The following is a 16,047-nucleotide window of genomic DNA, read 5'->3' on the forward strand; positions in this document are numbered from 1 at the left end:
GCCAAGCACTTCCTAACAATATGCCTACACAGTAGGTAAACATGGGTTTCAATTGGACACTTGCGACACATGTTTAGACTTCGACACCTCGTTCAAGTAGTTCCTTCACTTGGTTTTTACTCAAACACCCGTAACATCAAACTGGCTGAATTTCTGAACAGGGATATGATTTTTTCCTTTTAATCAGAAATAAGCCTTAAAGATGTTTCGAAATGCCATGAGAGGATTTGTGGCCATGGAGGATTTTTCTTTATTCGGTGTGCCAGTGACTCGCTATTGTATGCCTCCTAAGGTATTAAGCAGGCGAGCTGGGTTATCTGGGACAGAACGAAAGGCTGGTGTACAGCTTGATTGAGCTATTGTGAGGGGATTAGATATAGTCCATAGAACACCACCTCCATACACCCTCACAGGAGCTGGGATGCCTCGAACCGTTGCATACATGAATGGGACTGGCCTGGGTTAGGTGGTCTTACCCTCAACTTCATCTAAACTACAAGATCATTTCATTTGCATAGAGCTTAAAAGTGCATTTTACAAAAAAAGTTTAAAATTAAATTTACTAATTAACATAACATTAAGTAAAAAAAAAATTAAAATTATTTCAAGTGCATTTACATATTTGAATAAATTTAACGTGAAAGTATGATATGGTGATTATTAAAATCAGAACTGACTTTTTGGTTTTCAGTATAATTTATTCACATGAATGTTTGGGGGTAATAATTTCATATCTGGTCTTAATCATTTACTGTAAACATCATATTAATCTAATTGAAGGGAAAATGAATACAGTTTTCATCAGTTACATAATTTCTTCTGAAAAACTATGGTTCAATGTTCAATAATTAATTATTCACAGAAATTAAGAGTGCTTTTTCAGCAGCTAGACTCTTGTACTGTAAAGTTCTGCAAGTGTACTCACAGTTGTCTGATAGACTCTAGTCCATACAGCCATCTCTTCTGTACACTGGAGATGTTGTTATGATCCAGCAGGCTGAAATTCAAAACAGCTCATATTAATGCTCTCCTATGAAGCAACATTCGAACATAAGTTTGAAAATAATGTCAAATGCATACTTCAACCATGAACTCTGAAACTCCCAACAGTGCACACAATGTAAGTGGCCTTCACACATTTATCATGTGGGGAATCGAACCTGGGACTTCAACACAAGCAAGCACTAGGCTGTGCTCACACCTTGCATGTTCTGCAATTCCATGGTGTTCTAGAGCCAGGCTGATGTCCATCATAGTGTCATTCCTAGATGGAACCCATATGACCAGTCTGGTCTTGTTTGTTTAGTGATCACTAAATCGTGCATTGGTTGGACAATATGTCTGGCTGACAGTATATCATTTGTGGAAATTTTGTATATCGCGGAATTAGTAGAACCGCAGTATTTTGCCTTCGGTTCGGTATACCGTAATGCAATCTAAAAATCGGATCTTCGATTTTTGTACCGTCATTTTATTAACCTTTTTAAACTTTTTCCAAAATGGCTAGAAATTTAATCATTTTGTCAAAATCTATGCTTTTCTTTTCTGTATTATGATCATATCTCATGCATCGAACCGAAGGTCTTGTACCGCAATAAGTACTGTACCGTTTCACCACTAACCCTGTTGATTCCAATGGTCCCCGGTACAGACCTCTGTGATTTATATGTTAATGTGGATTCGTTGAATAAAATGTCTGAACTACAGTATGTAATTTGTACCCTGCTGAGTCCATTAACCCCAGGTTTGTCTGCTAGACCTCTTATCTATAAATCAATGTGGATTGGTTGGATAAAATGTCCGGGTGACAGTATGTCATTTGTACCCTGCCCATTCAGAAGGTCCCTTGAAGCACAGGCTTGTCTTGTACAGACCTCTGTGGATCTAACAGAAGCTTAGCTGATTCTAATGTAGAAACTTCCCACACACTAAGACTGAACTCAACACAACTCACAGTGTCTCTACTCTCTCCAAGCCATAGAAAGCACCATCCATGAGGTTGGTCAGGGCGTTTTTCTTCAACTTGAGCACTTTCAAATGTTTCAGTTCAGCAAATGCAAGACCTTCCACCTTGTGTATTCGATTCCTGGTTAATTCTCTGAAAGAAAACATATTTGTGACAATAATGTAAAACTTATTTTCCGTCTAAAACGATCAATGGCTGCTGAAAAGATCTCTGTTGCACTTGCTTCCCCCATCCAGACAAACACCCCACCCCTAATCACATGCGTATGATTAGATAAACACACTTGCATTCAAGTTAGCCATTTGGAGAGAAAATTGCAATAATTATATTCAAAACTTTCCCTTACGATCAAGCACCTTGTGTAAATTATAGGCAAGACGTCCACAATTATACAGTTAGAAAATATATTTAGCATGAATCAGGCTGTGGAATGGTTATTTCTTTACAAATCTACTCGGCAAACATCATATTTGATTTCACTAATAATAACAACATAAATATCCTCATCAAATTCCTCTACAGCTACACAGAACCATAATTGTCTTATAATGAGGGAGTATTAAAGGAGGGTTGTGTACTGGGCTTCCATAAATCACACAGGTGTTCACTGGCTGGCTTGGGTTTCTCTTTATAACACAGCTAGTCAGTCAACAGTGACCAGGCTCTCACTGTGGGTCAATGCTTGAACTCTGACCTCAATCTGGCTCTCAGATCAAACAACAAATATCCAAGGCAACTTTGACCTTTCTCAGAATTAAAATCATTCAAAGCAGAGTTAGATGGAGTTTATTTTCCCTTTAAACCCTTCTGTAATTTTCAATAGAAAGCCAGAATTATATTATATGCAGATTGAGATTATTTAAATTCTGGAACATCTGTAACATATCTTTGAGACAGCTGATACCAACTTCATCCATGCTGTATAGAGCGTGGCACATGTGATAATGTCACTGTTTAGTGAGATTAGCAGAAAAAAGTTTAAAAATATATGGGAAAGTTCAGGATTATTTTTTTCTGAAAACATAGAATGACAGTGACATTTCCTCTTCAGTCAATTTGAGCCATATTTGGGAATTATTATTAATTTATTGTGTTGAATTGCCTGTTCTTGAACACCTGCATCAAATTATGATATTATTACATAAACAGTCCCTGTAATTTCCATATATGATTAAATAATGGCTGGCATTAGAGCCAGCCTGCATCCACCACCACCGATTAGACACCTGGTCTTGTGTGAACATGCCTTGAAATACTCCATGTCAATTAGCTACAAAAAATGAGTGGAAAACCTAGGTTACGGATGTCAAAACCAAGAAAAAGTCAGTCAGCAATATCAATGATTATTTCCATACTTTGCTGACAATGTTCTCTGGTAGATCTGATGTGAATTTTTATACAAACATTGGCAAAAAGCCCTGACAAGAACTTCTATCAAAAAACGTGATGTGAATGTCAAATGGGGGGGCTCTACAACAAACTGAGATCGCAATAACGCGAGTGGCTCGTACAATGGTAATCAACGAGATCAGTTTCATATCCCACATACACAGCTTGGTCTTCAGTCTCAACAAGCTGCCCCAAATTGCCTCCTGCTTTGCCATAGGAGTCATTCGCGATATTGATTAGCAAACGAGACTTTATTGATGCCGATGTGCATGTTTGAGGGTCAACGCGTCAAAAATGCCAAAGAAGCGTCGTCGCCATTACCGAATCTGTGGATAACAGCTTCGGCCAATGAAAGCCATTCTGCTCTGACGTGTTCCGATACATACAATGTCCCCCCTGACACTCCCGATTGCTAATGACTGTCATAGGAACGATTAGTTTCAAACCCTCATTTCACGTAAAGCTTGACAATTTGCATGATAATGGCACACTCACTCCAGATATAAACCCTTCTTTAGTGATTCAGCTTCAATCATCATGAGATCTGGGGAGAACCATTTCACTAGACTTGTCCGTAATAGTCCTCTTTTCCATCTGATATTCACTGATGATTAATCGCCTTGATGGGGTTCAACAAATAGCCCCTTACATAATACCACAGGTTTTTTATTCCACCAGAACGGCTTTGCAAAGCTATGAAAAAAGAAGCTCGTTCGACGGACATAGAAGTCTGAATTTCATTAAATGGCCAAGATGCTTACAGCGATTAAATGCAGCAACAAAAATGTGCAGCTTATGTTAAGCTAGTGATTACAGCAGTACCAGCCAAACATGAGAAGTCTGTAACTGATTACATCAATACTAAATGCTAGAGAACCTATCGATTGTGAAACAATACCTATTATTGAAGACAGAGTATGCTTGTTAGAAACACAACAGTTTGAAAAAGCGCTGCAAATTTTCGGGTTGATGAACGCTTGTGAAATATGTTAACATTGATCAAGATCAAATGTGTTTTTCATCTCTGTTTACAAAGTTAACAAAATAAAAACAAATCGCATCGTGTCATGGCTTCAAGATACAATTAAGTTTATAGGAAAACATCTCCAATTTGGTAAACCTCTGTTTGTTTTGTGCTGAGCAGCGTTCAAATCGCGAAGTAAAATAGTGCAATGACTGATTAGTGAAGGAATATTTCGAGACTGCACCAAAAACTTTAGAGACATTTTTAAAAACACTTTTATCAACATGTATTTTTCAAAACCAAAGATTGGAGTTTTCTTTTCTGCACAATCTAAAGTGAGAACAGGAAGAATCACCTTGTAGAGAATGATTTGAATGGATGGTGAGAGTTCATGCAACGTTTCAAACCTATCTTTATTCCAAAGAACAGACTGACTGACTGACTGACTGAGTTTAGTTTTATGCCGCTTTTAGCAATATTCCAGCAATATCACGGTGGGGGACACCAGAAATGGGCTTAACACATTGTGCCCATGTTGGGAATCGAACCCGGGTCTTCGGCGTGACGAGCCAACGCTTTAACCACTAGGCTACCCCACCGCCCCCAAAGAACAGAACGTAACACGAATTGATCAATTGTGGGATTTAAAGCCTTAACATGAGAACAAAGTCTGCAATGCTACCAAGTTGTCCAACTAAATGTACATGGATAATTCTTATTTCCCTGATTTTAACATTGTTCAGGTTTGACAGGTTGCCACCAACATGGGGATTAGAACCCAGACAGGATACAGGAGAAGACAGTATCCTTCCCCATGGATCCACCATACATGTCTACATTCATGGTATCAATACACGCTTTGGTGTGTGGAAAACTGAGTGTAGGTTGTGTTTGCTGCTCTGGATGAAGTCAGAAACTGCATCACCGTCAGAGCCAACACACTTTCCAATGAATGATATTGTTTCTGAAGCTTGTGAAAATTTAACAGGAGTTGAGGGTTTGTTAATTAGCTGGGATTCGAAGCCAGACCTGTAGGTGGGGCATGGCATGGGTTTTGAAAACGTAGTCGTTCCTGATGCAAAGGGAAAGGCAGTGTAGTACTTACAGAGTTTTGAGGTTTGTCAGATTGACAAACTGATGCTTCTGGATCTCCATCAGCTTGTTCTTGTTTAGTTTCAACCATTCCAGAGACGTGATGTTCACAAAGGATCCAAGCTCCAGACTCACTATACGATTATTGTTTAAAAACCTGTAAAAAAATGACAGAATATAACTCTACTGACCAGTGAGTGAGTGAGTTTTAAGTGATATTCAAGCAATATCACGTCAGGGGACACCAGAAATGTGCTTGACAGATTGTACCCATATGGGGAATTGAACCAGGGTATTCAGCGTGATGAGAGGATGCTTTAACCACTAGGCTACCCTACCCTCTAGTGAACCAGAAAATACAAACAATAAATACACCAGCCATGTTTCAAATATCACATCTTTTAAAGGAAAAGAGTACACACAAAGTGCATCTTAAGTTAACATTATTCTCAATTTTTTCACAAAAAACTTCGCCCATACTAGGTCATGCCTTTAAACCCAACCTTCTGGCACATAAAGAAGTACTCTCCCATTTTACAGGCTCCTCCTGTTACCCTGTGATACTCGTTCACAATGTCAGAGAAACAGATATCTGCATGTCAAATATTGCATTGTCAAGGTCTCTAACCTACCTGGCAACTGCAGATAAACATTATACCTCAGATTACTCATATGTAAAGTTACATAATGTAAATATCAAGATTATCTACATGCATCATTTGACACAATCATGCATTTCCTTGACATCCACAGATGTGATTTTTTAAAATACTGGCAGTTAGCCAGAGGTGAGGGTACAAAACGATTCATGCATATATTGTCATGTGAGAGTGAGTGAGTGAATGAGTAGGTATGGTTTTACGCCACTTTCAGGAATATTCCAGCAATATCACGGTGGGGACACCAGAAATGGGCTTCACACATTGTGCCCATGTGGGGAATCAAACCCAGGTCTTCAGCGTGATGAGCGAACGCTTTAACCACAGGGCTACCCAAATGCCCCTGTCATGTGAAAGAGTGGGTATAGTTTTACACCCCGTTTAAAAATATTCCGACAATACCATGGCAGGGGACATTAGACATGTGCTCCAGGCACTGTACCTTAGAGGAGAATCAAACCAGACATCACAGGTGAACACTTCACCACTAGGCTACCTTACCACTGTCCTATTTTGTAATGATATAACTAAAGTGAACCCTAACATAACTAAATCCACCAATCCATAAAAGAATTTGCATGGCTGAACAACTGTATGAAAATTGTGGACACAACGAGTGAGTTCAGTTTTACGCCACTTTTAGCAATATTCCAGCAATATCTTGGCAGATGTGGACTCAAAACAGTGAGTGATTTGAGTGAAAAAGGCTTTAGACCGCTTTAAGCAATATTCCAGCACGGCGGGGGATACAACACATTGTACCCATGTAGGGAATTGAACCTGGGTCTTCTGTGTGACGAGCCATTGCCTTAAGCACTAGGCTACCCCATCATCCCTGCTTAAACAGTGATTGGTTATCACCATTTAGGAGTAATCACTATTACGATTACTTGTATCCTCATACTTACAGTTTTTCAAGCTTTGACTTGGCAGGAAATGTCCCTAGAGGTAAGTCCATAATTTCATTGTAATTCAACTCCAGTGTCTTCAAGTTGGGCATTGATTGGAATGCCTCTGGATTCAGTGTGTTGACGGCGTTGTGGTTCCTTAAGAAAAACAAAAATGTTTTCACACTATTACCTTCTGACAAATGTATAATGATATTCTGAACCGTACAGATAACAGCTATCATTATATCAGATTATATCAATCAAATTATTGTAATACCCTGAAAAGGGGCTTAATGCTTCAGATTACTGTGCAGGCTTAATGAAGTGCATGTACGTGTATAGCGGCTTGTACTTCCGCGGACTTAGGCCTGTTTCAGTATAAGACCACAGAGATACCCCCTCTCTGACACTACTGTCTCCCAGCCAACTAGTCCTAATTTTGTCCCTTAATGCCAAGCTCCAGGCAGGGTAAAAACAAGTAACATAGTTAAATGTATTTTGGTATAACGCAACCAGGGATTGAACCACCGACCAACTGCTCTTGGTTGACACTATCCACTACACCATCTGGTCTATTGATCATAAACCTATCGACCAAGCTCTCAACTAGACACTTGTTGGTAAAAAGCAACTGGGCATTGAACCATGGACTGTCTACTCTCGGCTGACACTCTGTCCACTTCACCATAGAGCATGTCTGTTGATCATAAACCCATCGACCAAGTCTCCCAAAATGTCACTTTCATGTCACATGGAGTGAATGAGTGAGTTGGGTATTATGCTGCTTTTAGCAATATTCCAACATCATGGCGGGGACACCAGATATGGGCTTCACACATTGTACCCATGTGGGGAATCAAACCCGGGACTTCAGCATGACGAGCAAACGTTTTAACCACTAGGCTACCCACCCTGTGTCATATGGAAACAGCATGTACACTTTGTTCATATACAGGCCATTAATAGTGGGCAGTGTTAATCAGCTGTTTGCAAGTAACATGTTTGTGAAAAGTACCCGGTACACAGGCCCAACCCATGGTAACTAGCAACACATGTAATCAGGAGCATGTATAATCAACAGCATATGGAACACATTGCCGAGATATCAGACAGGAGAAGCATATGAAACTACTTACATAACCATCAACAGATTTGAGAATAGAACATATCCCCAAACCTCACTAAGAATGGGCATGCAAGTATCGAAATTTGTCGGTTGTGAATTTCAAGATCTGTTCAACAAGTTTGAAGACAATCATAAAGTTTGACCCTTCTGAGGACATATTTTGAATCTTTTTGAAGATAAATTTTGAATCTTTTGAAGATATATTTTTAATCTTTTTGAACATGAATTTTGAAGCTTTTTGAACATAAAATTTGAATCTTCAGAACGTTTATTCTGAACCTGAATATTAATTCTGAACCTTTTAAAAATATATAATTTTTTTAAGCATAAACTGTTTATCTTTTCTTTACATATATTTTGAACATAAACTTTGAACCTTCCTTAAAATATATTGTTAACATTATTAAAAAAATAACCACCAAAGACATAGTTACAAAGATGAAATAGGTCTGTTATCCATGTCGACCAATGTCGGCTATCAGGAATTCCGATATTAATCTTCACACGATTTACTTAAAAAGTTACTTTTTTTTCTCAAAACACCTTCAGTGTAGAAGAGCTTCACCAGCATATTCAGTTAACTCTCTGCACTAATTAACGCCATACTCAAAGAGAGAAGTTCATCAATGTGAAAACCATTTCTTTCAACACCAAGAACGGTTCTACAGTCACTGAACAAATCCCGAACCACTTCTCATTATTCTTGAAAGAGAAGGATATGGACAGATGAGAAATTCAGGGGGAACGTGTTTTACAACTTTGGTGTGTCAAGTGAAAAAAGTGCGTTAACACCGCAACACAATCTGTGTTTAGGGAGAGAGCACCGTGACTGGGAGGCTGGTCTTCCTGGCCCACTACCCAAAATACAGTAGTGTATTTTGACAGATGCAAGAGTTCACCCTGATGCCTCCCCCACGGTGAATCTGGCCCGAGCTCCCCCACCCCATCCCGAAGCTAGCCTTGTGCTCCCTCTCCATCTTCAATGCTCGTCCCCCCTGACTGTACCAACGCTGTGTTTTGGCATCTTTAAACAAAGCATCAGAGAGGGGCTCACACCTGGCCCTGCTTGGCCTCAATATGTGATACAACTCAGATAATTCTGTAATTTCTGAAATTTTCAGGTGGCGTTTTTCATCTGCAGCATGGGACTGGACAAATAACCACAAGAAAGAATATCTGGGAGTGAGTTTTGTTAGGCTATGATTAGGTGAAGCAGAGAGCAGTGAGCAAATATTGTTGCAACTTGCCCCATCAAATGTCATGGGTATGCTGTCTAAATGATTCAACAATCCAAAAATGTCTTAATCTTTGAGAGCGAATAGGTGAGAAATGGCCTAATGGCTGAATTTGTCAGGAAGTGTTTTGAGATCTGCAATCTCATAATCTGAGGTTTGATCGGCAGTGTGATTCATGTTGTAATTCCTCCAGTCCAATACAAGGGGTACACGTCAGAGCAGTATTAATAACTGCCACCACATGCTCACAACAGCATGTAGCAAATATTAAGCTTAATAAATTATCAGGGCTGGTATTGCCCAAATCCCAAGTGCTTAAACCGAGGCCTTAGGAAGCACGTTGAGCGTGCTAAACTCTCATGTAGTTTGGAAAAAAGTGTGCGCTATCTCTGCCAACCGGCCAGAGGTCAGAGTTATCTGACTGAACAAGCGGTCCTCTGGAAGCCAGAGAAGCATTTATCACAACCAAGGTGAAATTTATCTACAAGTATGACTGAGGTGTTAGTGAGTTAAACCTGGTACCATAGTGACTGTGGCAGGGGGCCAATCTGTGACGGTCCCGGCGTCGCCACTGAGGGTCCCCCATACCTGTCCACACACCTGCCAGGTATAGACATCGTTAACCATCCAGGTAACACAGTCTAGAAAGCAGCAGGAATTGTCTTTGATTTGCTGCAAGTAAGCCCTTCTTCACCATGATTCATCAGATCAGGGAAATCAGGACAAAGTTCCGGTGATTTGTCAAAATACTTTTGGCCGGCATTAATTCAATTTGGTATGCAAACTGTTATTCCAATGCCTGGATTAACCAATGTTAATTATCATATATCTTTGAGACACTTTCCAACCGTGATACTTACAATGCTAATTCTGTTAAACTTGAATTTGCAGACATCACAGGAACCTCGGTTAGTTTATTGTAGTTGAGTTTTCTGGAACAGAACATAAACAATGTTTTGACATTTATCAAGCTTAAAAAACGCAAATAACTGAAAAGCAACCGAAATAAAATCCCTAGAAGTAGCCATTTGCATAGCAACTACAATGTCACCCCAGTTACAAGTCAAGACATTTCAATTTTATCCAAAAGCTTTTAGAGATCTATTCTGTCTCGCTAATAATACCAATTAGATTAACTTCTCCCAAATAATACTCCAGTTAAACATTAGAAATCAATACTTCTCGAAAACAGGAGCACGACAAAGATGCTCCAATGCTGATAGGAAAGAGAAATTTCCATATCTAGTTGAAGAAATTAACAAACGTTGAACTCTTACTTTGCCCATTGAGACTTGCAGCTCGAAATGTGTATTTGTTTTACAGAAATGGATTTTTTTCTCTTTAAGTAGGTAAAGGAGATTCAATCTAAAAGCACCGTAAATAGAAGCTATACTTACAGAATTTGAAGAGACGACAGATTGTGTAAGACGGTGTTGTTTATAAACTTGATGTCATTGTTGCTTAGGTCTCTGGAAAGGAAGAAATATTTTATTAGTGTATGGTACATTTATGAAAAACATTATGAATTTCACATTAATGTACTCAAGTAAATGGATCAAATATTTTATTTTATTTTATTTTTTTATTTTTTGGGTCATGAAGACAATTTTAGAACAATATCTCCCAAATTATCCATGATTCGTAACATTTTTTGTCGAGTGTAAAAGGAAGCAGGTTTCAAATCATGAACGCTTTTAAAGAAATATATATCAGGCCACACATCAAAACAAATCTCTTTTGTCAGCCAGTCGGTGATAGAGAAGATGCTTAAAGTTTTTCCAAATATCCACAATTACCGTAGTGACGACAAAAACTAAATATTCTATTTTCTTTAAATGTAAATTCACAAATGTAATTCTCAGCAATATTATTAAATGTAACAAATACCAAAAGGCATGGTTCTATTTACACAGGAATCGTTCCCATAAATCACCAGTTTCCTGATGCCACACACTTGCTGGAGCATTATCGAAACGTAAATCCTGAAACTCGGTAATTTTATCCAGGAAATGAAAGACCTGGATGGACAGTGTCGAGGGGATTTCGGGGTGGTTAACTCCCGAAATTGAACACCACTCTTAACCTGGTTGCAATACCTTGGATTTTTTGTAGCATGTCTGTAAGCATTATCGTCAGCCATATTGAAAACTTTGCAAACATTTATCACCAAACAAAAGTTTTTCTGCCATTAATTTCTATGTTAAATACCACACTATGAGCACGCATGCTTGAGTTTACCCCAAAATGGGTTTGTTTTGTCAAACTATTTGTAACAACCAAAGCCTTTAAGCCAGGCAGGGTATCTGATACCCATTATTACATATCCATGTCATCTGACCTTCCCACTCCACTGGGGCCCCAAACCTGTATTATAGGACAAGAACATGTCACCGGTTGGCGGAGAAAGACTTGAAGCTGATAAATAGACATTTGCCACAGGCTGGAGGTAAGGTTGCACAACTTTATCACTGTGTAAACAGAGGGACAAAACCAATCTGTGAAGAACGAGTTGTATGGTGAAAATGGGCAACTCTCTAGTACCTACGCTTGCGCTTGCTACTTAAGATGAGCTGATAAGACAGAAATCCCCTTGTTAGCTTATCATATCACCCCGCCTTACGTGTGGTAATTAATAATTATAACCCCATTTTTAACGTTTCATTTGACAGGTGCCCACACTGAAACTTTTTTCTACCTACAGCATTAAAAGTCAGCAGTTCGTGATGAACACTTGAGAAATGAATATCAGTTGTACAAAAGATTTTGCTGCCTCTGAATAATGCTTAGTGTACCTGTATTAGTAAAAACAAATGGCATATAATTACATATTTTAACATAATTTTAACGCCATAATTTAGTTGATAACCTGGCAATAACACATATTTGTAAATTTAAATTTATGTTGAAATAATTCACCAATTCTCCTGTCAATATTTTAAGAAAGAAGTTTAACACCGAAAGTAAACATTTGCTGTGAATTCAAACCACAAAGAAATATCTAAAGAAAACAGTTGTGCACTCAACAATTCAAATTACATTTTTTTGCTATCGACGAAATTCAACCAGAAAGATTTTACGATGCAAATACAAGCTGAGTGTGGATGTAACAGCCAAAGTACATGTGTTTTCTCCAACTGGCAGTTTTATTCACCTAACAACTGGCGATAACCTTCTCCGTCAACTCTTTTATGTTAACGGTAATTGTTACAGGGCAGATTATTCATGATAAAACACAAAAACTGTTTCGACATGTCATAAATATGAACAGAAAACACAACATTATCTCCCCTTTCCACCTCTTCTCACAGCGAGAAAGTAAGTGACAAAAACGAACATGTAAGTGGCGATAATTGCAGACGGTATTACAGAATGGATGCCGGCATGGAAAAAAAGGGGATATAATATATTGTAGTTCAGACGATTATGTTTGTAATGTGTGTAAACTCGTGTACAATGTTTTTCTTGGCATAGAATGTATTGATATTGTTTTCATGCATAGCCGTCACTGATCGTACATCAACTACGGTGAATCCTCTCCTCATAAATCAATCCCTCCCAAATTTAAACAAGAAATACCCTCTTCCTATTGAAAAATTATCATAACATAGAAGTTCAAAATTAATGACAACCTGTGTATTGAGCAACTATTAGTACAACCTAGAACGAAAATTTCACTAAATAACACTACTTAAATTATTCTTTACATCTCGACATTCTGATGCTGAAAAATGTCATAACCTATCAATGCCTGCGCAGCTCCAACGCCAGATCAAAGCAAAATAACTGCGTTTTTTCTAAACTCTAACATGTATCCCCATATAATAAAACGATTAAAATTTATTACTCCGAAACAGTTCATGCATACAGCGAGTACATGTAGATTGGCGACCTCCCTGAGCTAAGTTAGTGAAACCTGTAACCCTGTGCGGAGCCTGTACGTGTGACAATAGCATCTGATTGTGTGCTGTCACACCGTGTACTTCTCACACCACCGTCATTGACAGGCTCTCTTTAAAGCTCCAGTGAAATTGTCTCCCCCCAACTGTTCCCGTACATAACACCCATCGCCATAAACCTCACTCTCCAGGCCTTCCACACAAATGGCCACCTTAACAAGTCAGCCCATGGAAAAAATAATTTAGAATATTTTTATGCACGTCAGCTTCTTTCTGATTTGCCGTGCACTACATATATTCTTATTATCCTGAAAACAGCTTCACACATTCGCTGATCCAGCCATGCTGATTTCACAACTTTCAGATTGGACTTGACAAAAATATCATCACTAATGCTAATACTGACAGTCAGCAATCATTCCGTGATCCATGCTGACTTTACAATCTGAAGACAGGGCCCCCAGCTAGTTTTACAGAACCAGTACAATAAATATCACCTAACATCACCTGTCTGTGATGATTTCATAATCTACGGACAGCAACCAAGCTATCGAACCAGTTCCTTCATGGTGATTTCAATATCTACAGATTCCACCTAAGTTATTGTAAAGATCCAGTACCAGAAAAAGCCAATTAAGGTGACCTGAGAAGGTGTATGTCCCCATTCACATACGTATGTTCATTTCAATCCCAACAGATACCCCCTCCAAAGATCTGCCATATAGTTCTCAGAATCTTTAAGGGTGGTGGGGTAGCCTAGTGGTTAAAGCATTTGCTCGTCAAGCTGAAGGCCCAGAACCCTTTTCATTCCTGCCACTTAATTTGAAATTTCTTCAATATATGTTCAGTGTTAACATGTATATGTAAGTCAGATGAGAGTGTTACCAATTGATGATAAACTGAATGATTAGATATGTACATTATATATGAACTCCCATTATACCTGCTTGAAAAACACTAGAGAAATGATGAGTACTTCTGTCACGTCAGGGGCGGTGGGGTAACCTAGTGGTTAAAGTGTTTGCTCGTCAAGCTGAAGGCCCAGGTTTGGTTCCACACATGGTAAAATGTGTGAAGCCCATTTCTGGTGTTCCCCTCCGCTGTGATATCGCTGGAATATTGCTAAAAGCTGTAAAACTATACTCACTCACTCAGAATTTTAAGAATTTCTAGATCTGGTTGTCGTATTTAGAATATTATTATTTAGAGTTGTCCATGCACATTTTTCTTGATTCAGAGTCTGCGAAAATTCAACACCGTAAGTTCCCTGAGACACCAGTAAAGAATTGATGACTCAGTAAAGTGCTTCAATTCACCAACAATGCTCTAAAATACATAACAAAGCCAGTTTAAGGACCAAGTCCAACAAACCTAGCCATTTCCTGCAAAGTTCCATTAATCATGGAGGCTGCACTACTAAATTCAGACCTGATTAAAGACCACGAGCAGTGGTGGAAATCAAGAGCTGGATGCGAAAAGCGTTAATCCCGATTCAGAGCTTGCCAATTATCACACGAACAAATCAAAGCTGAGTTAGCCGTGTGCAGGTAGTGGTCGAGATCACAGTACTTCCCTGGCGTCGCTCACTGATCAAAAACAAACATGGCCGACCCTGTGATATCATGGCATTAGGCGGTCGCCCGACACATTGAGACCGTCAATGCAAGAAAGGAATTCCACCCTTTGATCACAAACCGCTTACACAATCACTTGGAAATGAAAAGTTTAAGAAAACTTGTGTTTCCATGGTAACTCATTAGTAATCATTTGAATCCCATCTCTACATGTTGACTATGTTCATGGTGGAATTGGTTGTGTAAATGAAGATCACTTATTGAAAACAAAAACATACTCGCGCTGAAAAAACAGAATGTATGAGAAGTGATGTCAAGACTAGTATGAAGTGGCTATCCTGCTCATGTCAAAACTGAGTGCTACCAGCATTGTTTATTGGTTTGTTGTTTAACGCTGCACTCAGCAATAGTCCAGCTATATGGCTGCAGTCTGGAGACAATCCAGTGATCAACATCATGAGCATTGTTCTATGCAATTGGGATATGTGCTACCATCTATCACACTTAACAGATAAAACCAAACGAATATCATAATGTAGACTTGCATCCAGTCTCTAAACAAGAGATGTTAACATAAAAGAAAACCAGAAAAAAATACCCAAAACAGTTGTCAATTTATGTGAAGAAAATATAATAAACGTAAGCAAAGAGACTTTCTTCACTTCCCTGAAACTACAGTAATGTTCACCTGCCAAATGCAACTTGTGTTGTAGTGAGGGTAACCCTTTCTCAGTAAAAGTATATTTTGGGGACTGAGTCCAGGCCTGGCATTCGAGACCATTCAAGCTGAATATTATTATTAGACTGTTCTGCATATGTATCTGACCAGATACAGGGATATACCTCGATTCCTGTATTTGAGGGTACCTGGGACTCATTTTCAGGGGTCCTGGACAACAAAATGGTGGTCCCAGACACTTAAATATTATTACTAATACTGTTATTGTATTGTGTATTATGTCAGATCATCACTTAAATTGTTACAGTAATCAACATGATCAAATTGCAACTGCTACCATAACTAAGCGATAACTTATTGTTACTTATATGGAATTTTTACAAAAAGCATTTGGACTTTTTCTGTGTCCCTGAGATGCACTTATAAATTTCATTGCGTCCATTGTAAATTTTTACACGTATAGGACGCAGAAATTCGCGTCCTGTAAATCCCTGCAGATATGTCAGACCGGATAAAATAGGACACAAATACATACTACTATTGGACAAACTTCTGTAGGAGGTGGGATGGTGGGATA

The 16,047-nt window shown here is 38.7% G+C and overlaps 1 protein-coding gene across 2 annotated transcripts in view; it reads right to left on the reverse strand.

Annotated features, from left to right (window-relative positions):
- Positions 1 to 16,047, reverse strand: part of LOC124285043 (leucine-rich repeats and immunoglobulin-like domains protein 2) — a 45,286-nt gene that overhangs the window by 16,367 nt on the left and 12,872 nt on the right. For both annotated transcript variants that reach the window (XM_046721188.1, XM_046721189.1), the window contains exons 3-8: positions 10,719 to 10,790; positions 10,182 to 10,253; positions 6,979 to 7,116; positions 5,425 to 5,568; positions 1,955 to 2,098; positions 926 to 997 (exon numbers count right to left, since the gene is read on the reverse strand). In XM_046721188.1, coding sequence (XP_046577144.1) covers positions 926 to 997; positions 1,955 to 2,098; positions 5,425 to 5,568; positions 6,979 to 7,116; positions 10,182 to 10,253; positions 10,719 to 10,790 — 642 coding nt within the window. The remainder of the gene's footprint in view (positions 1 to 925; positions 998 to 1,954; positions 2,099 to 5,424; positions 5,569 to 6,978; positions 7,117 to 10,181; positions 10,254 to 10,718; positions 10,791 to 16,047) is intronic.

The sequence above is a fragment of the Haliotis rubra genome, unplaced genomic scaffold, assembly GCF_003918875.1.
Source record: "Haliotis rubra isolate DU_JTF1 unplaced genomic scaffold, ASM391887v1 Scf350, whole genome shotgun sequence".
In the NCBI taxonomy this organism is placed as follows: Eukaryota; Metazoa; Mollusca; class Gastropoda; order Lepetellida; family Haliotidae; genus Haliotis; species Haliotis rubra.